The sequence below is a fragment of the Electrona antarctica genome (genome assembly GCF_951216825.1).
Source record: "Electrona antarctica genome assembly, chromosome: 2".
NCBI classification, from domain to species: domain Eukaryota; kingdom Metazoa; phylum Chordata; class Actinopteri; order Myctophiformes; family Myctophidae; genus Electrona; species Electrona antarctica.
This window is the reverse complement of record NC_136807.1, coordinates 62,632,489-62,656,850: the sequence shown is the minus strand read 5'-3', so window position 1 is coordinate 62,656,850 and position 24,362 is coordinate 62,632,489. Positions and strand designations below refer to the sequence as shown.

The 24,362-nt window shown below is 42.9% G+C and overlaps 1 protein-coding gene and 1 pseudogene across 2 annotated transcripts in view; both read left to right on the top strand.

Moving 5' to 3' along the window:
* Positions 1–580: 580 nt before the first annotated feature.
* LOC306943933 (elongation factor Ts, mitochondrial-like) overlaps positions 581–24,362 on the top strand; it is a gene marked incomplete at both ends in the record, with an annotated part of 292,477 nt that continues 268,695 nt past the window's right edge. The window contains 6 exons of the mRNA XM_079530487.1: positions 581–592; positions 1,760–1,963; positions 2,040–2,561; positions 2,793–2,827; positions 3,288–3,313; positions 6,881–6,924. Of these exons, the coding sequence (XP_079386613.1) occupies positions 581–592; positions 1,760–1,963; positions 2,040–2,561; positions 2,793–2,827; positions 3,288–3,313; positions 6,881–6,924 (843 nt within the window). The remainder of the gene's footprint in view (positions 593–1,759; positions 1,964–2,039; positions 2,562–2,792; positions 2,828–3,287; positions 3,314–6,880; positions 6,925–24,362) is intronic.
* LOC306912381 (5-cytosine rRNA methyltransferase NSUN4-like) lies at positions 7,135–8,183 on the top strand (annotated as a pseudogene). The gene is made up of 2 exons: positions 7,135–7,814; positions 7,847–8,183. The product of its transcript is annotated as a 5-cytosine rRNA methyltransferase NSUN4-like (transcript).

Here is a 24,362-nt window from a genome sequence, read left to right as displayed (position 1 = left end):
AAAACATGAGCATGGTTGCTATGGTCACCCAGTTCACACGGGTGTGATTTCATTACGTCAGACATTACGTCAGACCACAGTTGATCAGTCTATATAAGACCTTACACCACTCAGTTCACACGGGTGTGATTTTTGAGTGGTGTAAACCACTCCTACAACTCTTTGGGTATATTTGTCCATTTCCACCTTCAGTCGATGCTTCATATCCATATGAGTGAAAGGGCCGGGGTGATCGGTTTATTTTTCAAACACAGTTCTTATATGAGGCGATCTAAAACCCCCCTATGGAGATTACAATGCAAATAAAAAGTAGGCAAACCTGTGGACTGACGCCCTCTACTGACAGTGACGTCAGGACTTCGGTGCTCTATTGAGAAGGTAGAGAGACCCCCTCGCGGTGGTGACCACAATCGACTCCTACTTCAACGTGAAGCTTTTTATATTTATACTGTGGCGACTGATACACAACTCAGGAGCAGAGAGTCAGGTTTGCCCATTCACTAGGGCTTTTTTTGGATATAAATCGGGAAACAGAAATCAGATATCAGAAATTAACTTGTCTCTTTTTCTTTGCAGGGGAATGCAGTCAAAGGTAAGTTTCAACACATAGTTCATTTCCAGGTTAATAGGAGGATCTTCGTCTCTGGACTTCGTCGCTGGACGTCACAGGTAGGTTTGGAGTACTTTCCCCGGGGGATTGGGTAAGTATTCCTGCAAGGGATTCCACAGGTGAGTATACGGGGTTTACACAGATAGTTTCAGGCCTATTGTAGCTCTTAATCTCAGCTCCTCTTCTCCCACAGGGGGGTATCAACAGGTCTAGCCAGACAGATGGATAACAGTCAATATGCGCCATCAGAAGGGGGGGTTTCACAGGGATAAGTATTTCTACTCAGCCTGTACTTGAGTAGATGTACTCCTTCCGTATACGCTGTGTACTGGGGTCGTATTTCTACTCCTTTTCCATACTCCTGTACTCTGGTTGCGGCCCTTCCATTTCCATAGGCCGATAGTCACTTGTTTCTAGCCGGTTTCATGCACGCGCCACGGAGCGCGTGCCCGGTATATTGCCTGCGAGTGAGATACAGAGAATACACTCGTCAGTCTAAGGATTTCATCATATATCATAGAATGGTATTTGAAATAGTGGTGTCTTAGCTTACCGCCCAATGCTGTTGCCCTCAGCCTCGCCTCGTCTCTGGAGAGTGGATCTGTTAGAGAGACAGAGAGCTCGCCCCTTTATACTGCTGTGCTCAGGTGCGCTGATGAATGCAGGTGCTCCTAGGTGTCTGAGTTGATGATGAGGGATGTACCTGCTGTCAATCACCCGACCTAAAGGGCGGTGGCTTATTGGCGCTCTCTGTCTCCCTCTCTCTCCAGAGCGGCGCTTGCATATTGGGTGATAACTAACCACTGAGACACCACAATACACAACACTATGGCTCCTCAATGGCTGAATGAGGAATTTGATGTCAAACCATTTCTGTGTTAATTCTTTCTTTTTATGTTTTATCCTTTTAACTTTTGTGTATATCTGTTGTTATTGCCATTTTTGTTGTCCTTATGCTATGTCCTCATTATTTTGTACTGTAATTGCAGTACCTTTATACTATATATGTTTTACTATTATATTATGGTCTCATCCTGTAGGCAGTATTTTTTATCATTCTGGGTGCCTGCCATGCAATGGCAGAAACACAGCTGGAAATCCGAAACGCATACTTAATAATTCTTAATAATTCCCATCATCCACTCGGAGACCTGGGAATCACACCTACAGCACCTCGAGGCCATCCTGGGAGCGCTGCGGAAGGCGGGACTGACAGCCAACGCGAAGAAATGCCCACTCGGCCTGACGGAGACCGACTACCTGGGGCACACCATAGGGAGAGGCTGTATTAAACCCCAGACGAGGAAAGTCGAGCGCATCCGCAACTGGCCGCAGCCCATGACCAAGAAACAAGTGAAATCTTTTCTGGGACTCATGGCATACTACCAGAAATGTATAGAGGGCTTCTCGACGTGAACTGACACGGCAGAAACTGCCAAACCATGTGAGATGGACCCCCGAAGCAGAAGAGGCATTCCAGCGCCTAAAGGCGGCGCTATGCGCGGAGCCGGTGTTGAGGGCACCCGACTTCGCGCGGCCATTCGTTCTGTACACCAACGCCTCCGGCACGGGCCTAGGTGCGGTGTTAGCCCAGGAGATGGAAGGAGACGAGCACCCCGTCACCTTCATCAGCAGGAAGCTCCTGGACCACGAGAATAACTATGCCACAGTGGAAAAAGAATGCCTGGCCGTGAAATGGGCGATCCATCACCTCCGGTACTACTTATGGGGACACCAGTTCACGGTCATTACTGACCACGCCCCCCTGAGATGGATGGCCAGCAACAAGGATACGAATGCCCGAGTGACAAGATGGTTCCTAGAACTACAGAACTACAAGTTCAAGGTGGAACATAGGCCAGGCCATAACATCCCCCATGCTGACGCACTGTCTAGACAGTATGAAGAACCCAGGGAAAGCCCGGGCCCCAAGCAGAATCTAAGTGGAGGGGTATGTGGTGTCTCAGTGGTTAGTTATCGCCCAATATGCAAGCGCCGCTCTGGAGAGAGAGGGAGACAGAGAGCGCCAATAAGCCACCGCCCTTTAGGTCGGGTGATTGACAGCAGGTACATCCCTCATCATCAACTCAGACACCTAGGAGCACCTGCATTCATCAGCGCACCTGAGCACAGCAGTATAAAGGGGCGAGCTCTCTGTCTCTCTAACAGATCCACTCTCCAGAGACGAGGCGAGGCTGAGGGCAACAGCATTGGGAGGTAAGCTAAAACACCACTATTTCAAATACCATTCTATGATATATGATGAAATCCTTAGACTGACGAGTGTATTCTCTGTATCTCACTCGCAGGCAATATACCGGGCACGCGCTCCATGGCCGAAAGGCGCGTGCATGAAACCGGCTAGAAACAAGTGACTATCGGCCTATGGAAATGGAAGGGCAGCAACCAGAGTACAGGAGTATGGAAAAGGAGTAGAAATACGACCCCAGTACACAGCGTATACGGAAGGAGTACATCTACTCAAGTACAGGCTGAGTAGAAATACTTATCCCTCTGAAACCCCCCCTTCTGAGGGCGCATATTGACTGTTATCCATCTGTCTGGCTAGACCAGTTGATACCCCCCTGTGGGAGAAGAAGAGCTGAGATTAAGAGCTACAATAGGCCTGAAACTATCTGTGTCAATCCCGTATACTCACCTGTGGAATCCCTTGCAGGAATACTTACCCGAGCCCCGGGGAAAGTAATCCAAATCTACCTGTGACGTCCAGCGACGAAGTCCAGCGACGAAGATCCTCCTATTAACCTGGAAATGAACTGTGTGTTGAAACTTACCTTTGACTGCATTCCCCTGCAAAGAAAAAGAGGCAAGTTAATTTCTGATTTCTGTTTCCCAATTTATATCCAATAAATGCCCTAGTGAATGGGAAAACCTGACTCTCTGCTCCTGAGTTGTGTATCAGTCGCCACAATATCCTCTCTTCACAATGTAAATAATATCCCAAGCGGCACACTTTACTACTTATTTCGATGGAAATAAGCGAATTAGCACAACACCCCATAGCCCCATTAAATTCCCATTCACTTCAATGCAATTCATTGAGGGCTTATGGTAGGGAAAAAAAACACCTGGACCTCTTTGGTGGGGACGTAACAACTACAAAGAAAGATAAGAAAGCCTTCTAGCATGGAATTCTCCTTTAACACCTGTTCCGCTATTTTTAGATGTGACACTACGTATCCACGCAATTCCGTTCTTTCCCATCGTTGCCAACTATTCAACCATGGGAAGAACTATAACTATAACTTATGGCATATATCCCAGATTTATATTGGCATTACATCCCTCAATAGTAATACAAATATATCTAAGAATATAGAGCCGCCTGGGAGAGGGACATTTATACTACCTTCTCGTATAACTGGTGGGGCAAAGCAATAGAAAGGGTTAATTCTTCCACTTCATGTGCACGATTGCACACGAACCATGATGCGATTACATCTGCATGTGTGGATTGTAGGATTAATGTGTCCGTGGGGACCCTGAAGATGGCTATAAGTCAAGAGGGCATGGTAAACAATTGGTAAACAATTTCTATTTTGTCACTTCTATAAAAAATCACACCTGTGTGAAGTGAGAGGCGCTAATATATTAAAGTCTAACTCATGTTGATTAGGTGATGTAATGGTGATGTAAAACAAAACAAACATTAAATTATCTTTATTGTTAACCCTTAGAAGGTGAAAGACGCCAATTGGCGTCTTCATCAGAATTCCGTAAATGATCAATGACGCCAATTGGCGTCTTCACAGTTTTTGATGAATCTAAACATATTAATATGCTCCGAAGCGCTGTTTAAATTCCTGAGCTTATATTCCAACTACATTACCCAGAAAACCCGTGTCACGTGACACACGTGTACGTGTTGCCATTGGAAGCTGGTCCCACCCCCTGTAAACAGTGGGGGCAGAGGGAGTCTTCATAGTTTTCATTGTTTTGCCTGTTTGCCGTCTCGCCCGAGCGATTTTCTAGCAGAAAAAGTTGAAAGCAGTACTATTTATTTGAGCGAGTTTTGTGGTAGTAGTATTGATCCATACGCGTCCCAGTCGCCTTCTCCAGGCGGAGTAGCCCTGGTCCAGTGCTTACAGCGAGACTCGCTGCTCCCTCCCTCCTTTTTTCATTGTCTCCCCATCGTCGTCCGATGAGCTATACCGGGAAACCATTGAAGAAGACGATCAACCCGGAATGTTTTGAGGTAATCTTATTGTAGAAAATGCCCTTCTATAGTGATCAGAAATCATAAGATGATCGCTACAAATAGATGCTTGGATAATTACTACTACTAGTCAGATCATGACGCCAGAATGACTCACCACGATGGCCCCCAGCCATTAGCCAGCACCGAAGGTGCTGGCTAATGGTGTTGGTCGGTGCATTGGTGCTGGCTAAGGGCTGGAGGGGGGGGTTGGTGTCGATCGGTTGGTTGGTGCAGTACAAATGTATCGTAGCAGGCATGCACGCATGGCAGTACAAGTATTTTATATTGTAGCGTGCCTTATAGGCGATCTGATCTTTAGAGTAATGTTCGCTCCTTTTATTTACTGTCTACAAAGACGGAGAACAAACATGCATCGTTTACTGAAGCAACGCGTGGTTATGATGACGTTGCTACAAGGATCGGAGGGGGGACGGGGAGTGAAGCTAACAGTAGCGTATTATATAAGATCTGTATGACGTTTCATTGACGTCTGAGCTTGCATGATAATTGCATTCATTGTATATTGTATACAATCATGATTGTACATTGTTTAGTGTGTCTCCGTGTGATGATGATGATGACGATGATGTCAGATAGCCTACGTCCCCCCCCCCCCAACTGGCTATTGGCCGGGCTGACTACAGCTAAATGTTTATTTTTATATATTTAGAACTGGCATCGGAGGAGGAGGATGATGATGATGATGATGATGATGAAGACGAAGAGTCAAGACTGCGATGGAGTTCTCCGACACTGAACCGGATGCATTCATTCATTTCAGTTGTTGTTTTTTTTTAATTTAGCCTACACACACACACACAGTCAAGAACAACTGGAATGCAGTGGTTTGGGGACACTGGGGAGTTTGGGGACAACTGTTTTGTATGTAGGCCTATTTATTATAATTGTATTATGTTAGTAGTCATAAAAAATAAAAGACAAGCTTTTACAATGAGTTAGACCTGTCATGGCTATTTTGTTCACTAGTCTGAGGTTTATGGTTTGACTAAGCGAGTTTCAACTGTGATTTACTCTGTAACGGTAGATGGTAAGAACCCAATTTTTTTGTTATAATACAGTATACATTCAAGTCTATATTTTGATACATATCATGGGCACAAAGTCATATCAAAACAATGTCCTTGGATGAGTTTTTTATCAAAACTGTTTCTTCACAACAGGTTTTTGAGATACATGCATGAATAGACACGGTACTGGTAAGACTATGTAAACATGGTATATATCAAAATGTGCGTTAGAATGTCTAATTTTACCCCAAAAAAGAATTGAGTTTATATGATGTTCCATTTCAGAGCTAGGGGGACTTTTAGCTGGATAGGTCAGATTGATCATGACTGACCATGCTATTTATAGATGGCAAAATATCTACAGTGGTACATGTGATAAACTTTTTATTTTATTTTAATTGAACTAGACAACTCACCCTTTAAAATGAGATATTGCATGGCTATGTACGCCCAGCAGAAAAAAAGTTATTTAGAAAATAAAACTTCAACCGGTCATAACTTTTTTTGTTGTCCTAGAAACACTACCCAGTGTAAATGCAGGCTCTTTTAAATGGCTTCCAACACCACAACTAAACATTTTATCAACTCAGTTCATTTTTTTCCTGGAAGCAGACAAGCCAAGCTTTCTCTGAAGGTCTTTCGTTGTCACACATTCACAGCAGAGAATTTTCAATAAATCATTCAAAAACGCCATTCTGCCATAGAGAAGTCTAAAAACTATATAGAAATCCTTGAAACTCTCAAAGAGTTAATGGCATTTAATGTTTGTGTTTAGGGACACGATGGGACTACAGAAGTATACACATCCCTCCACCACGCAGCCCGGATACTTGGACGATGATCACCAAGCTGCCAAAAGGTGCCATACTCTACAACAGTGGTTCCCAAAGTGGGGTCCGGGGACCCCAAGGGGTCCTTGACAGAGTTTCAGGGGGTCCCCAGCTAAATGATAGTTTGGAACTAAATGGACCCTTATGGGTATGTAATGTTTAAACACATTGGGTTTCCCAGCCCGTTGAGTAGGCCTGCCCTACACAACAGAAGTTTCAAAGGTGGGAGTTTGCCAGGTTTGACAATGACATAACACAGGCTGAGAATTGGTTACACGATCAAGCCCAGGAAGAAGGTGCTTTCTCTTCATTTTTCCTCTGCCTGCAGGAGAAAAATAGCCAGGCTGTGCCAGCCAGTGATGTGGCGTGACATGGCGTGACATGGCGTGACTACTAATACGAGATTGTAGAGCGGGCTCTTCTCATACCTGAGACAATGTTTATAAGATGTCGGCACTCATGGACATGAGATTACTCCTGAGGAAAATCAAGGATTTACGTTGTCTAACTCCTAGACGAAACCGTGTAAAAGCCAAATGGGCCGGAAGTCTACCCAAGTACCCTGCCAGCAGTCTGGCCCTGCAGAACTTTGACGCCACCTATGGCCTCCAGCTGGGAAAATAACGATGGCCGTCGGTCCGCGTTGGCTTCCTCTCCGAGCGCAAGTACGGAGCCCTGCTCAACACCTTCTCTGCCGACGAGTCTGTCGTCGCTGAGCTAGAGGCCCAAGGCTGCAGGGACTTCATCACAAACACAGACCAGGATGGTGGAGCAAGGTCAGAGGGCAGGACGGAGGAGTACACTGGTCAAGAACTGCCACCGCCACGGCTCAGCCCCAACATCAAGTGTTTAGTGTTTCCAAGAGCAGATATCACAAGATTCAAGCCTGCTAGACCAGATGTGTATGGCTTATGGTCTTACTACCTGACGGATGCTGCCTCCATCTTGCCTTGCCTGGCGCTGGATGTCCAGCAGGGTCACAGCGTGTTGGACCTGTGTGCTGCTCCAGGTGGAAAGACCCTGGCTCTGCTTCAGACCCAGGAAATACGGTTTCTATGTGTGAATGATAAGTCGGTGTCTCGGACCTCACGTCCACGTCAAAGTTGGGCGTTTAAATCCTTTTTATTGTATTTTAACCAATTGAGACCTCACGTCTCAGAAAGGTCATCGACGGCTACATTTCAAAGGAGCTTCTGAAAGGGAGACTGCGTATCACCTCCGAGGATGGCACAAAATGGGGTGAAATCGAGAAGGATGTCTTTGACAGGGTCCTCGTTGATGTCCCCTGCACCACAGATAGACATTCAGTCTTGGAGGACGACAATAATATATTCAACAGGAATAGAACCAAGGAGAGACGCATGCTGCCCCAGCTGCAGATGGAGTTGTTGCTGGCTGGTGAGACGGTCCTTCCACACCTAGCAGACAACTTTGGGCCCATCTACAAGTGCAAGCTGAGGAAGCTTAATGACTGTAGTAGACTGGATCCCATTTAGAGAAACAATGTCAAAAAAATAACACATCCATCTGATTACTATACTACTATAGCCTACTAATAATGTGTGCCACTAGGTACCGTGGTTGAGGCAAATAGAACTCGGCTGTTTCGTGGTGCTTCTGTGTACCCTTAACACATAAGATTGTGATATTTACATTACATTTTTGACATCAGTGATGTCAATACATTAACATGACGAAAGGCACTTCTACAGTAAATATCTGTGCTCATATAGATTTTTAGGTCTATTCTGTAGTGTAACACATTTTCCATTCCTGTTATTTCCCATAGATTAACACCAGTCATAGATGCATCACCAGTTAGCAGCAGGCCTATAGGAGCAACCCTCAGCAATATTATGTGTGCCAGTGTGCTGAAAAGAGCCGTTCTAAAAGCTCACGTGTCACATTGCAAGCTTGTAGGCTATTTCCGTATGAATTAAACCTTATTTTACTGTTGATTCCTATAATTTATATACATAGCACAACCATGCCGATAGCTTACCGCATGTCTGCAATCCATGACTTAAATGATGATTATTTTGTCTTCATTGCGGTGGTTATAGTGTTGTTGACCTATTGTCAAGTAGGACACCTACAGGTATACTGATTGTATTGCATGAAACTCGGATGGAGACAATTCACCTTCCAGTACAGCTCAACAGTGAAAATGCAAAGAACAGGGCAATATGCTTGAAAAACAGCCAACTAGACCTTTTTACTTTACTAACCACATGAGTTGTTTTGTTTGATTAATTTAATTAATTATGTTGGAAAAACTGACAAATGTGGTAGTTAAAAGACTTGTTTTCGTATGTGTGGCTTCAGAAAGCAGTATATTTATTGCATTGCCATGTAGGCTATATAGAATAAGTAATTGGCATATTGTTTTTGTTTCCAAAAGATTAAAGCAATACCACATAGGGCCTACCTCACTTCATGTAGTCTATGTTTCTCTGTACTGCATATTGAAGGGAGAAAAGGGCTGATATTGTTTGGCAAAACAAAAAACACTACACTGCTGTAGACTGTAGTCATGATATGAAACATGGACATTTCAACAAGTGCTCTGTTGAGGCCTATTCATATCTAGCCCTGGTCCAGTGAGCTGCTCTGCCCCTAGCCCTGGTCAAGTGAGCTGCTCTGCCCCTAGCCCTGGTCCAGTGAGCTGCCCCTAGCCCTGGTCCAGTGCTCTGCCCCTAGCCCTGGTCCAGTGAGCTGCCCCTAGCCCTGGTCCAGTGCTCTGCCCCTAGCCCTGGTCCAGTGAGCTGCCCCTAGCCCTGGTCCAGTGCTCTGCCCCTAGCCCTGGTCCAGTGAGCTGCCCCTAGCCCTGGTCCAGTGCTCTGCTCCTAGCCCTGGTCCAGTGAGCTGCTCTGCCCCTAGCCCTGGTCCAGTGCTCTGCTCCTAGCCCTGGTCCAGTGAGCTGCCCCTAGCCCTGGTCCAGTGCTCTGCCCCTAGCCCTGGTCCAGTGCTTACAGCGAGTCTCTCTCACTGACGCCCTGCTGGACTCCCATCCACTGCTCACTAGCAGCTTTTCCCACTGCATGCGGGAGTTTACAATTCCCCGAAATTAAACAAAACGACATAACTACTCACCGACACAAAGCCTGCTAGACCTTGGTAAAAGTCTATTCTCGAAGTTGGGAAGCGTCTCGGGTCCACATGCAGCTTCTCTCTAAAATGCACTTTGTGCCATTTTAATAAAGCAATGTACCGGACAGTCATTTCTTCTAAGGTCTAGCAGGCTTTGTGTCGGTGAGTAGTTAGGTTGTTTTGTTTATTTTCGGGGAATTGTAAACCCTCGCACACAGTGGGAAAAGCTGCTAGTGAGCAGTGGATGGGACTCTAGCAGGGCATCAGTGAGACTCGCTGTAAGCACTGGACCAGGGCTAATTCATATTATACACCAGTTTTGGATGATAAACTAGGTGTCTATCTGTGACGGGTCCCACACATAACAGGGAAAATACTCTTGATCTTGTTTTTTGTTTTGGTGTAGACATTGGCAATATTGTTATTGATGATCATCTAATTCTAATTTGCAGTGTCTTTCTCTCACTGGTCATTTGGCATCATACTCTTGTGAAATGGCAACATGGGCAATGGCAATAGATTATAAAAATGGATTAAATGGATTTGTAACTGTCAGAGTGGCATTATTTAATACAGCTCTGGTTGTAGGAGACAAAACAACTTATGGCAGCATTTGATTTAGAATTGATTTTATTTTTTAATTGACTTGAATTACCTTCCCACATTGAGCTGTACACGCAACACTGACTTGTCATTATGTCTCACCCGTTCATTCTCTGGTTGAGTGGATGCTCTGGAGGAGAATTATATTTGGTTTAATCAATAGTCCTATTTGGTTTAATTAACAGTCCTTTGTTTAAGACTTTTCCCAAGTCTTATACAAAATTATAATTTCCCATAACTTTCAGGTTTTTCATGGCCGTAAGAACTCTGATACAGGTATGTACACTGCTATTATAAAACAGATACATGGCATTTAGACTGTTTTGACAAATGCCCCAACTTCAAGTTCACTTTATTCTCACAAGTATAAAGAGTGCATGGGTGAACATTGTGGGTAAACATTTGATATTGTAAACAATTATTAATACATTGTGTAAAGAGTTATGACTTATGAGTCAACTCCCCAGAGACAGTTTTTCTGTATCTTGTGAACAATATATTTCTACTCTGGCAAGAACTATGACTCAGTTGAGTCAGTCCTCTTGTAAATGGTGATCTTGTGTTATGTTTACCTTGTAAAAAAATGTGTTATGTTACTGCAAATCAAGCCACCTGACTTCTGGTCATTCCCATAGGAATGTGACAAATAGAAGGCAACCAGATTATTATTTATTTTGTTTACAGTGGGGGCCAGTGTTGTCTATTTGGTTTGGCCAAATACGAAAATGCTCTTGGGTGCCAGTCAAGCGTTTTACCTGACAAAATGTTCACTCAAATAAACCATTACATAATGCTGTGCAAGTGTCATTATAGGGTCACATTTCAATTACATACACTTTTCAACAATAAAGAACCACACCTGCTCTTGTTGCATCTATCAGCAGTCTGTTAGAACATGTTTGCCAAGTATAGTAGTTATAGCCTCACTGCATTGTGACATAACATAAACCTTGCGGAAAGTACATCATTAACCTAATTGACAACATAACACAGATACGTTTTCCAAGGTACCCCAGAGCAGAGCACCCGAAGTGATGGGACGTGCTCCTGCACACGTTCTTGTCAAAGTCCTAGTGCCGCATGTCATTGATGGTGCAGTATCTTGCTGTATATACCAAATACTCTTCTGAAGGGATTCAGAGTCAACTGTCAGGTCAACTTGCTGTCTCTCCAGTCCAATGTCATGCCAACATTTTTCACTACCGCTTGAGTTGGGCCCGATCATGTTCTGTAGGTGCTATAACATGACAGACACCCCATTAACAATCAAGTCAGACAAAATATCAAAGTATAAGTACAATTGACCAAAGTACCATAACATTTTGAATAATTGTGCAACCCATATAATCGATAACATTTGTGAAATGATTGTGTATGACTATGCCGTCTTTGTATGCAACAACCTTGAACCTTGACTGTTGCACCTTCAAGTATGAAGTCCACATTGTGGACTAAAGACATGCCCAAATATGGAGTCAACTGACATCATACTGAGGTCATAGACTGCGATATCATAGTAGTAATGTCATAGGCTGTGACTGGCCTCCAAGTACTGCACGGGTACTGCACAACCTAGAAAGTACATTCCAGGATCTGAACATCGGGTTAGGACCACAAGCAGCTGACCTAGATGTAATGATAAGGATTACATCGACTCACTGGCCTTGGAACGTCTCGGGATCCCCCAGGAGGAAGTTACTAATGTTGCTCTGGAGAGGGAAGTCTGGTACACTCTGGTGGAGCTGTTGGCCCCACAACCCGACTACGGATAAGCGGTTGAGGATGGATGGATGGATGGACACTGACTATCACAAAAAAGAAAACATGGCACTTCATGTGAAAAAGGTTGCAGACCCGTGTCCTAGTTGCCTTTAAGCAGTATAGGCCTACTCAATGGACCCCATCACCTGGGCAAATTCTAAATATCTATCCAATACAGTGTGTAAAACCTAAAATGGAGAAAATAGCTGATTTAGAAGCCGATTTATTTCATATTTGTTGTGAAGAGTTGTTGTGGAAGCTCTGAATCAGGAATATGTCTCCTTGTCATGGTGAAATAGTCTCATGCTACTGCACACAGTGGTGTAAAGAAACTAAGTGCCTTTACTTTACATACTGTACTTAAGTACAATTTTGAGTTATCCTACTTTATTTGAGTATTTCCAATTCCCAATACTTTTACTTCTACTGTACTGTATATCTCGGATCCAAATATTGTACTTTTACTCCACTACAAATATTTTAAAACTTTAGTTACAAGTTACTTTGTAGATGTTGATACAAAATAAAACATACACTAACCACTTCAACCCCATACATTTCGGTCATTTGAAAATAGCCGATCTACAAGCTTGTGAACTTGTAGATGTAGTGCTATTTCCAAAAGATTTGTATACATTTTGAAAGTTGAAATGGGACATATTCTGCATAATGAGTACTTTCTACTTTTGGTACTCTTAAGTACATTTTGATACCAATACCTTTGTACTTTTAATCAATTAAAATGTTAAATTCCGGACTTTTACTTGTAACAGAGCAATTCTATATTGCAGTATTTTCTTCTCTCTTTTTAATCCACAATTTTGCAGTGACACGTTACATAAATGCACGTTATAATTACTGGTGGGTACAATTAATGTTAGTGCTTTCATGTGTTTTTTTTCTGTGTGCGTGTGCGCGTGTGTGTGCGCGTGTAAGTAAGTAAGTAGTTACTTAAGGTACTTTTCCACACGGGTACCACCTAGAACCCCCTCACCACAGGTTGAAAACCACTGACATAGCCAGCCCCCCCCCCCCCCCCCCCCCCCTTAGGGCCCTATTATGCATGTCTTAAGTACCAGGTCTTATTACTTAACTTAAGACCTGGAGGCGTGATCAATGCCATTTGGCTATTCTGAGTGGCCAAACAGCATTGACCACGCCTCCAGGTCTTAAGTTAAGTCATAAGACCTGGTACTTAAGACACGCATAATAGGGCCCTTAAACTCTCTCACAGAAGGTGCGATACATTTCGATACATTTTGATATCCCCCCCCCATGGGAACACACACTTAAACTCTTTCTCACAGAAGGTGCGATACATTTTGATATCCCCCCCCCCCCCCATGGGAACACACACTTAAACTCTCTCACAGAAGGTGCGATACATTTTGATATATCCCCCCCCCCCATGGGAACACACACTTAAACTCTCTCACAGAAGGTGCGATACATTTCGATACATTTTGATATCCCCCCCCATGGGAACACACACTTAAACTCTTTCTCACAGAAGGTGCGATACATTTTGATACATTAGGGCTAAAAGTAGCTTTGAAACATTCTGCGAGAAAGAGTTTAAGTGTGTGTTCCCATGGGGGGGTTGGTATGTCGGTGGTTGTCAACCAGTGGTCCTTGAGGGGGTTGTAGGCAGCAGTGTTGGAAAGCAACTTAAGTAACTAGTTACTTTCATAGCTTACTTTCCTTTTTCCAGTAGTTAATTTCACAGTAGTAGAGTAATAATATTACATAATATTATATTTACATTTTTTTTTTTTTTTAATAACTAGGTACAATTTCCACGAACCTTGGTGGTGGTTTGAATGTTTCTTTTTAACTAGGTTGGGAGTTGCCAACCCTATACAGTACATGTCACATACCGTATGCAAGACAAACAGGGGTATAGGAGCGCACACCAGTAGTGGGGAGGTGCTGACCGCAGGAGATAGGCCTACAACTTGAAAAAAGGGAAAGAGGCCGCACAGCTCGTAGTCACGATGGAAGAAACATTCATTGAACCGACGTTTCGGCAAACAAGATACCTTCTGCAGGGTATGTACAGGTCCATCTCAATGAATTAGAATATTTTGTAAAAGTTCATTTTCTTAATTCAAAAAGTGAAACTTTCATATATTCTCGATTCATTGTGCATACAGTGAAGTATTTAAAACCTTTTTTAGTTTTACGAGACTACTAAAAAACGTGAAATGTCAACCATCTGAAAAGTATTATGTATGCAGTCAATACTACTTTTGAACAAATCATTTCATCAATGGCGTGGCATGGAGGTGATCAGCCTGTGGCACTGTTGAGGTATTATGGAAGCCCATGTTTGCTTTGATAACAGCCGTAAATGAATTTGAATTGTTGAATCTACTGTCTCACACCTTCCTCTTGACAATACAACCTAGATTCTCTGTGGGGTTCAGGTCAGGCCAGTTGGCTGGTCAGTTAAGCACAGTAATACCATGGTCAGTACACCAATTACTAGTAGTTTTGGCTCTGTGGGCACTGGGCAGGTGCCAAATCGAGCTGGAAAGGAAAATTAGCATCTCCATGAAGCTTGTCAACATACTTAAGGACAATGTACTCTAAAAAGATGGCTGTGTTGAAACCATTGTTAAGTTGTCACTGTCAGTGGATCAACACCAGCAGATAACATGGCCCAAATCATCACTGTTTTTTGTCATGTCCAGAGTCTCACTTTTTGAATTATATTACGGAAGACAATGGACTTTTACAAAATATTCTAATTCATTGAGATGGACCTGTATATAGGGTATAGCCTACTGACTGTATGCACACACTACAGCAGATAATTCTACTGGTGTTAAAGAAATGCACCAACCCTTTATTATTAGGCCTATCTCTCTCTCTCTATATATATATATATATATATATATATATATATATATATATATATATATATAACCACCTCTGCTTCAAATAAGCATTCATGACACTTGTAAAATCAACCAGCCATTACCGTTTTAAATGAACAGAACAAGAAGTACATCAACCTAAAGATTATCCTAGCTGTGCCTGAGTTTGATCCCCATCCAACTCCAAAAGGTAGAAAATACATAATGGCCCTATCTTGAGCGCTATTTACCTGGTATCCCTAAACCTTTTTGCCATATTTTACCATCTTGAAAAAAACATTTTAAATGGTTCAACTAGCTGATCTACAATGTTGTGAGCTTGTAGATCAGCTATTTGAACTATTTTTTTCAAAATAGAAAAAAAAAAATGGCAAAAAGGTTTAGGGATAAGGGGTAAGTGGTGGTGCATGATACAGCCCTTAGACCAGGATGGTGACCGGCAGCAGCAGGCTGTAGAAAGACACTGCTGCTACATATACAGCCTTCAATCCAATCCAACTTCATTTATAGAGCAAATTTCAAAACAACAGAGTTGACCAAAGTGCTTTACATAACATAGAAAACACAAATAAAAGTACACAAAAACACAAGTAAAATATTAAAAAGATACAAATAAGTCACAGGAGCCCTGCACAGCAGACCAGCCCCCAGTTGAAAGTTAGAACAAACACAAGCTGTGGCCAGTAGGTGATCCTCTTCATCAATGGATAGGTGATGACCAGAGACATTGAAGCAGCACCAAGTGCTATACTGTAATACTTAAGATACATCAAGATGTCTAGTGCAAATATTTTCACACATGAATGTCTGTCTGTTAAATATTCACAATATTGACTGTTTCACTTTCTCAGTGAAGTTAGCAATTGGAGTCATTCTTTAGTGCGTAGTGCTGTACATTTTATAATTTGTGTTGGTGTAATATTTTGACATTTTAAATAATATGTTTATGAGCATTGCTGAGCCTTGCACCCCCATGTTTTGGGTCCAAAATGAACAAAAAAATGCTTATATTCTTTGGTGCCTTCTGTGCTCCAATTTGTGCCATTGAAATAAACAATGTGCTTTTTATTTGTTATAAAATATATTTTAACTTATGTTTGAGCTTTGGTGGGCCTTGAGGAATCAGAACCATTTGTATTGTCAGATCAGAGTTGAAGTAAAAAAGTGGGTGCATTTCGGTGTTGTGCATAGTTCCCACCCTGGGGCCTACTTTAAGTACCAAAGTAAAAGTACTCATATTTTCTCAAAGATTGTCAAGCTTCTTCCAAAATAGCAGATCTACAAGCTCCAAAGAACAACATTGTAGATTAGCTTTTTTCGAATAGCCATGCTAGTATGTCATGTGGTGTGTGGGAGGTGGGTATTTTAAAGGAGCTTGAACAAAGTGTACAAAGATTTTAGCATCAAAACATACCGTGAGTACTAAGTACTCACATTTTCAGAAAATAGATTTACATGCTCATAACAAGTCATATTGTAGATACTGCAGGTTTTGTATTAATAGGCAAAATATCAAGTAACCAAAGCTGTCAAATGCTGAAATTGTAGTGGAGTTGAAGTAACACAAATGGAAAGTAAAGTAAAAGTACCACATTGTACTGTCCAATGTAAGCATTTGTATGGTCTACTTGAGTAAATAGTTACTTTGCACTATTAAGCATGAAACAGCCCCAGGTGCACTAAGTGCAGAGGGACGTGAGATGCACATGCCTTAAAGTGGGATTGATTCAATAATTCCCAGTCCCCAAACAGCCAACACCAGTTTAAAGCCAAGTGGACAGTGACATTTGAAAACATGTGAATTAACTCAGTGTGAGCCCCTTGCCAAGAACAACTCAAAGAAAATAAAAGTGCAGAGCCTTACTTAATATACCTAAATAAATAGCGTGCCATGAACAAACGGTCACAAAAAAGAAAGGCCACCATGACTGTGAGACCACACGTGGTGACCACAGGCACTCACTGAGAAACAAAGACTGGTGTTGTAGGAGGCTGCTCAAACTGAGAAAACACCACTTGTCCCTGGCAGCTAGCTTTATAGTCAAGCCATGGTCACAGGAGCCAATCAGCAGCCAGGATCAATCCACCTACTCACTCAGTCAGCACTCACACCAGCTGGTAAAGTGTGTGCGTGTGTGTGTGTGTGTGTACGCGCGCGCACGTGCGTGTCAGTCACAATCAGTCAGCACTCACACTGGCTGGTAACGTGTGTGTGTGTGTGTGTGTGTGTGTGTGTGTGTGTGTGTGTGTGTGTGTGTGTGTGTGCGTGCGTGCGTGCGTGCGTGCGTGCGTGCGTGCGTGCGTGCGTGCGTGCGTGCGTGTGTACGTGTGTGTGCAATTGTCCCCACAAGTATAGTAGAATATGAGATACAGAAGTTGTGTGGACCATTTTCCTGATCCTCACAAGATAAATTGTTATTTTATGGTTGAAGAAATATTGATTGATTGATTGAAATATGTATTAACAGTTTGCAGAATTACAGTACATTTCAAGCACAAACTCAATACAAAGACTGTTAACTGTGAGTGGACGACCCAATAAAGCATTACACTTGTTTACAAGAGGGTCCACCATGTTCAAATCATCAAAACATTTAGAGACGTACAAATAGACACTTCTATATAGCCAAAGAACAGAACAGGAATTCATCATAAAGGAGGTAAAAGGGGATTCAGATTTGACCCCTTTGGGAGAGCGGTTTTGAAGGAATCAAGGGATGTGCATGTCTTAATGACTGTTGGTAGGGCGTTCCACATTTTGGTGGCATAGGAGCGAAAATAATTTAGTCCCTTGTTTGTGCCGAATCTGGGTTGTACATGGTTTGTTGCACTCCCTCTGGTGTTGTGGGTGTGGACTTCGTTAACATTAAGGAAGTATTTAGACAGGTACATGGGTATCTTGGTGGTGTATCAAATCTTGTGGACCAGACCCATTGCAAGATGCTGTACTCTGTCATCGACCCTAAGCCATTCCAGCCTGTCAAAGTGGGCAGGGTTGAGGTGGGTTCGGGGGGTGAGGCCAAGTAGGAGCCTGACCAGTTTGTTTTGGGAAGTCTGGAGCCTTGTTTTAAGGGCCTTTGAGGTGCTGTGGTACCAAGAGGTGCATGCATAGTCAAAGAAACCTTGTACGAGGGCTCCTGTAGTACAGGAAATCTAGGGTTTAACCTCATACAAATTGCAACACAAACTCTTTCAACTTTTTTTGTTTCATAAATATGTCACTAATAACATATCAAAAGTCGTAAGAAATCCAAGTAGGGGAACATATTGAAAAATGCCAAAATAGGTTTTCCCTATTGACATGTTAAACAGTGGTTTAAACATGTTAAACATGTTTTCTTGTCTAATTTCCACACAAAAGGTTCAGAACTGTCCAGAATCAACCAGAAACTGTGTTGGATGCCGCTTGTAAAAAAACGTAACCATTCAAGTGTCATTTTTGTATGCTATATTAGGCTATGTTTACAGTATGCACTGTGTTTTTATTGTTCATTCCATATGCATTATTATTTGAAGTACTGTTCATGTGATTTTGTTGATGGAAAGCACTGCATTTTCTGAATGAAGGAATAATTGTTTATCATCATCATCAACAAACTTACTAAACCCCAAAATAGGAACTGACCTTTAACTGTGTGGTATAATAGTGGCGCCATCACTCAAGAGGATCTGATGTATTGTCAGATGTCCAGCTGAACCTCACATAGCCATACCCTCGTCTCTGGTCCTAATATACGTCGAAGAGGTAGGCTTATGCAGGTGTTTTCCAAGCCCCACTCCATTGATGATTTGAAGCATTCAACCCCAGTGGTAGGTGGTTCAGGAGGGTCCATTGCCTTCAACTGTGATGGCATCCCCTGGGTACCGGATGTACTGATGGATTTTTGTGGGTCCGGCCATCTCCCACTCCTGCTTCCAAGATGCATTTGGCTGCAGAGAAGACCCACGGCTTGCGTGGATATTTGTAAATCCAGTGTCTTGGCTGCGACTCGCCGTGCAGGTCATGCAGTGAGACCCTTGATGACACCTTGGTCTTAACTTATTCTAAGTGTTGCTTGAAGGACAGTACGTGTCCTATCTAGATGTACACTGAGGTGGGGCTTGCTCGAATTCCAGGCACTTGTTGTGCCTGGAATCAAAACAAGCATGTTTGATTTTGCCAATGCTGAGCTACAGATGCAACCTCTGGATGTAGGATACCACCTTCAATAATAATGAAACCTGTTAGATCCCGTGGGAGAAAGTCAGTTTTCAATAAAGGGCCTTTCTCGGCCCCACCTCTCTCCCTGTGTTTTAGGATCCAAGATGGCCGCAGCACCAGGAGGGGGTGGGGCAGAGGTGAGCGGGCGGGGTCGACATATGACCTTACTGGGCTGCATTCAAGACACCTGACTTGTGTCTGAACACAGCTTTGATGGATGTGTTCTGCCCCCCTCCCCCATCAAAGAAAATGTTTGGTCAAACCATATGGGGTTCCATTGGAAATGCATTGGAGTGGCCATTAAACACAGACACAAGACAAACGCAAGACAGGTGTCTTGAATGACTGAATACAGCCCAGTAAGGCCACCCCCTCCTGGTGCTGCAACCATCTTGGATCCTAAAACACAGGGAGAGAGGTGGGGCCGAGAAAGGCTCTGCATAGAGAGTAGGAAGTGGGAACCCTCACATATTATGAAAAGGAAGGGATGTCCGCACACTGTTTCTCTGCTCCCAGGAAAAAATCTTTAATAAACAACGTTTCGACCCTTGTGGGTCCTCGTCAGGTATGAGTACAAAACATCAAGAGGCGTATTAACAGCATATGGGCAGGTCAACAAGGAACAAGCTCTGTTGCAATGAGGAAAATCAAGCAAGACACGGCCACCACATCTGAAAGGATGAGGCTGCAATCAGCATAAAGGGCATGTCAAGCTAAGGACTCTATTTATATTGAAAATAGTGGCTCTAAGGCCAACTCTTTAGAACCCAAAAGGAAAGCATAAAGGTGCAGACAAAATTAATAATAAGCTGCAAACCAAAAAAACATTGTAAACTAGAAACACATTTCAAGAAATTTGACTGGGTGCCTGCAGCTCGCCAAGTCTGTGCAGCATTTGAGCCACGGACCACCATTTGATGACATTTAGCCTCTCAGACCCTGTAAGGGTCCATTTGGTTACATGTAAGCCAGGTGGTATTTTGTCTAAGTTTATTGCACATTACGTTGCCACCAACATTATAATGCTAACATGCTAACATTTTAATGCTAACATGCTAATGCTAACATGCTAATGCTAACATGCTAACATGCTAACATGCTAATGTTAACATGCTAATGCTAACATGCTAATGCTAACATGCTAATGCTAACATGCTAAGGGGTCCATTTGGTTTCGCTCAGGGTGGCGGCCCGGTTCCGGCGAGCCGCCCCGCGTCTGAAACGGTTGAGAAATGACAGAGTTACGTGTTTCCCCGATTTTCTCCATTGACCTTCAGTGTGTGCGTGCACATGTGTGCATGTGCGTGCATGTGCGTTCGTGTGTGTGTGTGTGTGTGTGTGAGAGGTGGTCAACTTGACCTTGAATCATTAACAAAGTATCATTTTCACCTGGGCTAGTCTATGCAAATGCAAAAACGTATGTATGTCCGAACAAATTGCTCTATCGCAAAAAGTAAAAGTCGAATGCAATTTTTGTTTTCGCCGTGAGTGACCCGAGACATTGAGGTACGCCGTGTGCGATCGTGGTATTGGTACGATAAAAAACGTGGTTATAAGAGCGAGTTAAGAATTGTGTTTGTGATGAAAAAATTGCTGACTCATTCAGACAGGTAACATAGAGTTTTATGGCACATTATGATGGTACATCTGTCGCTTTCAGGGCTGTAGTTCACGTACTGTATGGATCTGTGCTTTGGTTGTGACATTGGGTGAAAGAGGACGAGTGTGGCTACAAAATTACCGAAACCAATGCGTGTAAAGTGAATATTTTGGCCGTGAGGACGATTTGTTCGGAAGATTTCGGTACAGTCTGCACAGTGGCTTCTCACTCTGACCCGGTCTCTCTCTGGGCGTGCGACACTCGAGTCGAGATTATTGCTCAGACCACACACACTTTGAACTGCGATAGCGGGCAAACCGTGCAACGTATTCGAATTCCATCTGAACCACGACAAAGTCGATGGCCTCGTGTGCTGTTTGACGATTAAATCGTGTTTCTACGTAACAGTATGCCAGAGTAATGTGGCTCCAAAGTAACGTGTCGTTTTCTGTTTTTCCACGCGTTTCCCCATCGACTTTGAATGGGGCATTTTTTGCGTCGTTTATTGCGAATTACGTGGGCACGGTAACGCGAATCGTAAAGAAAAGCACAAGCACACCATTCCCGGCCGAGCCGCACGTTTTGATGTATATATTGCGGGGCTTTGGCAAATCGTGCGGCCGGCCATAGAGGTCAAAGTTTCGCGTATTGATAATTACGATTAAGTATGTGTTGCGGATTTCAACCTGTGTTTCTGCAAAAACTTTCATTTAGTATGTATATTTATGTGATTGTGACAGTATTAGACACTTTTTTGGCAGTTTGAAATTGTGACAACTTGCTGGGGACAGGCTAAATACAGGCCTTTTTGGGTACAGTGCCTGCTTTTAACTAATTTAGATGGCATATGAAAAAATATATAATGAAACTAGAAACAAATTTCAGGAAATTTGACTGGGTGCCTGCAGCTCGCCAAGTCTGTGCAGCATTTGAGCCACGGACCACCATTTGATGACATTTAGCCTCTCAGACCCTGTAAGGGTCCATTTGGTTGACTTGCAATGGGGTATTTTGTCTAAGTTTATTGCACATTACGTTGCCACCAACATTCTAATGCTAACATGTTAACATGCTAATACTAACATGCTAATGCTAACATGCTAATGCTAACATGCTAATGCTAACATGCTAACATGCTAATGCTAACATGCTAACATGCTAATGCTAACATGCTAATGCTAACATGCTAACATGCTAATGCTAACATGCTAATGCTAACATGCTAACATGCTAACATGCTAATGCTAACATGCTAATGCTAACATGCTAATATACTAATGCTAACATGCTAACATGCTAATGTTAACATGATAATGCTAACATGCTAATGCTAACATGCTAACATGCTAATGCTAACATGCTAATGCTAACATGCTAATATGCTAATGCTAACATGCTAATGCTAACATGCTAATATGCTAACATGCTAACATGCTAACATGCTAACATGCTAATGCTAACATGCTAATGCTAACATGCTAATGCTAACATGCTAACATGCTAATGCTAACATGCTAACATGCTAATATGCTAATGCTAACATGTTAACATGCTAATGCTAACATGCTAACATGCTAATATGCTAACATGCTAACATGCTAATGCTAACATGCTAACATGCTAACATGCTAATATGCTAACATGCTAACATGCTAATGCTAACATGCTAATGCTAACATGCTAAAGGGGCCATTTGGTTTCGCTCAGGGGGGGCGGCCCGGTTCTGGCGAGCCGCCCCACGTCCGAAACGGTTGAGAAATGACAGAGTTACGTGTTTCCCCGAATTTCTCTATTGACTTTCAATGTGTGTGTGTGCGTGCACATGTGTGCATGTGCGTGCATGTGCGTGTGTGCGCGCGTGTGTGAGAGTTGGTCAGGTGACCTTGGATCATTAACAAAGTATCATTTTCACCTGGGCTAGTCTATGCAATGCAAACAGTATTGAAAGATAAAAGCACAGTGACTCTCTATGAGAGAACGTATGTCCGAACAAATTGCTCTATCGCAAAAAGTAAAAGTCGAATGCGATTTTTGTTCTCGCCGTGAGTGACCCGAGGCATTGAGGTACGCCGTGTGCGATCGTGGTATTGGTACGATAAAAAACGTGGTTATAAGAGCGAGTTAAGAATTGTGCTTGTGATGAAAAAATTGCTGACTCATTCAGGCAGTTAACATGGAGTTTATGACACATTATGATGGTACACCTGTCGCTTTCAGGGCTGTAGTTCACGTACTGTATGTATCTGGGCTTTGGTTGTGACATTGGGTGAAAGAGGACGAGTGTGGCTACAAAATTACCGAAACCCATGCGTGTAAAGTGAATATTTTGGCCGTGAGGACGATTTGTTTGGAGAATTTCGGTATAGTCTTAACATTGGCTTCCCACTCTGATCCGCTCTCTCTCTGGGCGTGCGACACTCTGAGTCGAGAATATTGCTCAGAACACACACACTTTGAACTGCGATAGCGGGCAAACCGCGCAACGTATTCGAATTCCGTCTGAACCGCCACAAAGTGGATGGCCTTGTGTGATGTTTGACGTTTAAATCGTGTTTCTACGTACCAGTATGCCAGAGCAATGTGGCTCCAAAGTAACGGGTCGTTTTCTGTTTTTACCCACGTCTCCCCATCGACTTTGAATGGGGCATTTTTCGCGTTGTTTATTGCGAATTACGTGGGCACGGTAACGCGAATCGGAACGAAAAGCACAAGCACACCATTCCCGGCCGAGCCGCACGTTTTGATGTATATATTGCGGGGCTTTGGCAAACCGTGCGGCCGGCCATAGACGTCGAAGTTTCGCGTATTGGTGATTATTACGATTATTATTACGACTGGAAACAAATTTCAGGAAATTTGACTGGGTGCCTGCAGCTCGCCAAGTCTGTGCAGCATTTGAGCCACGGACCACCATTTGATGACATTTAGCCTCTCAGACCCTGTAAGGGTCCATTTGGTTGACTTTCAATGGGGTATTTTGTCTAAGTTTATTGCACATTACGTTGCCACCAACATTCTAATGCTAACATGCTAATGCTAACATGCTAACATGCTAAAATGCTAATGCTAACATGCTAATGCTAATATGTTAATGCTAACATGCTAATATGCTAATGCTAACATGCTAATGCTAACATGCTAATGCTAACATGCTAATGCTAACATGCTAACATGCTAATGCTAACATGGTAATGCTAACATGCTAATGCTAACATGCTAACATGCTAATGCTAACATGCTAATGCTAACATGCTAATGCTAACATGCTAATGCTAACATGCTAACATGCTAATGCTAACATGCTAACATGCTAATGTTAACATGCTAACATGCTAATGCTAACATGCTAATGCTAACATGCTAATGCTAACATGCTATGCTAACATGCTAATGCTAACATGCTAACATGCTAATGCTAACATGCTAACATGCTAATGTTAACATGCTAACATGCTAATGCTAACATGCTAATGCTAACATGCTAATGCTAACATGCTAACATGCTAACGTTAACATGCTAATGCTAACATGCTAATATGCT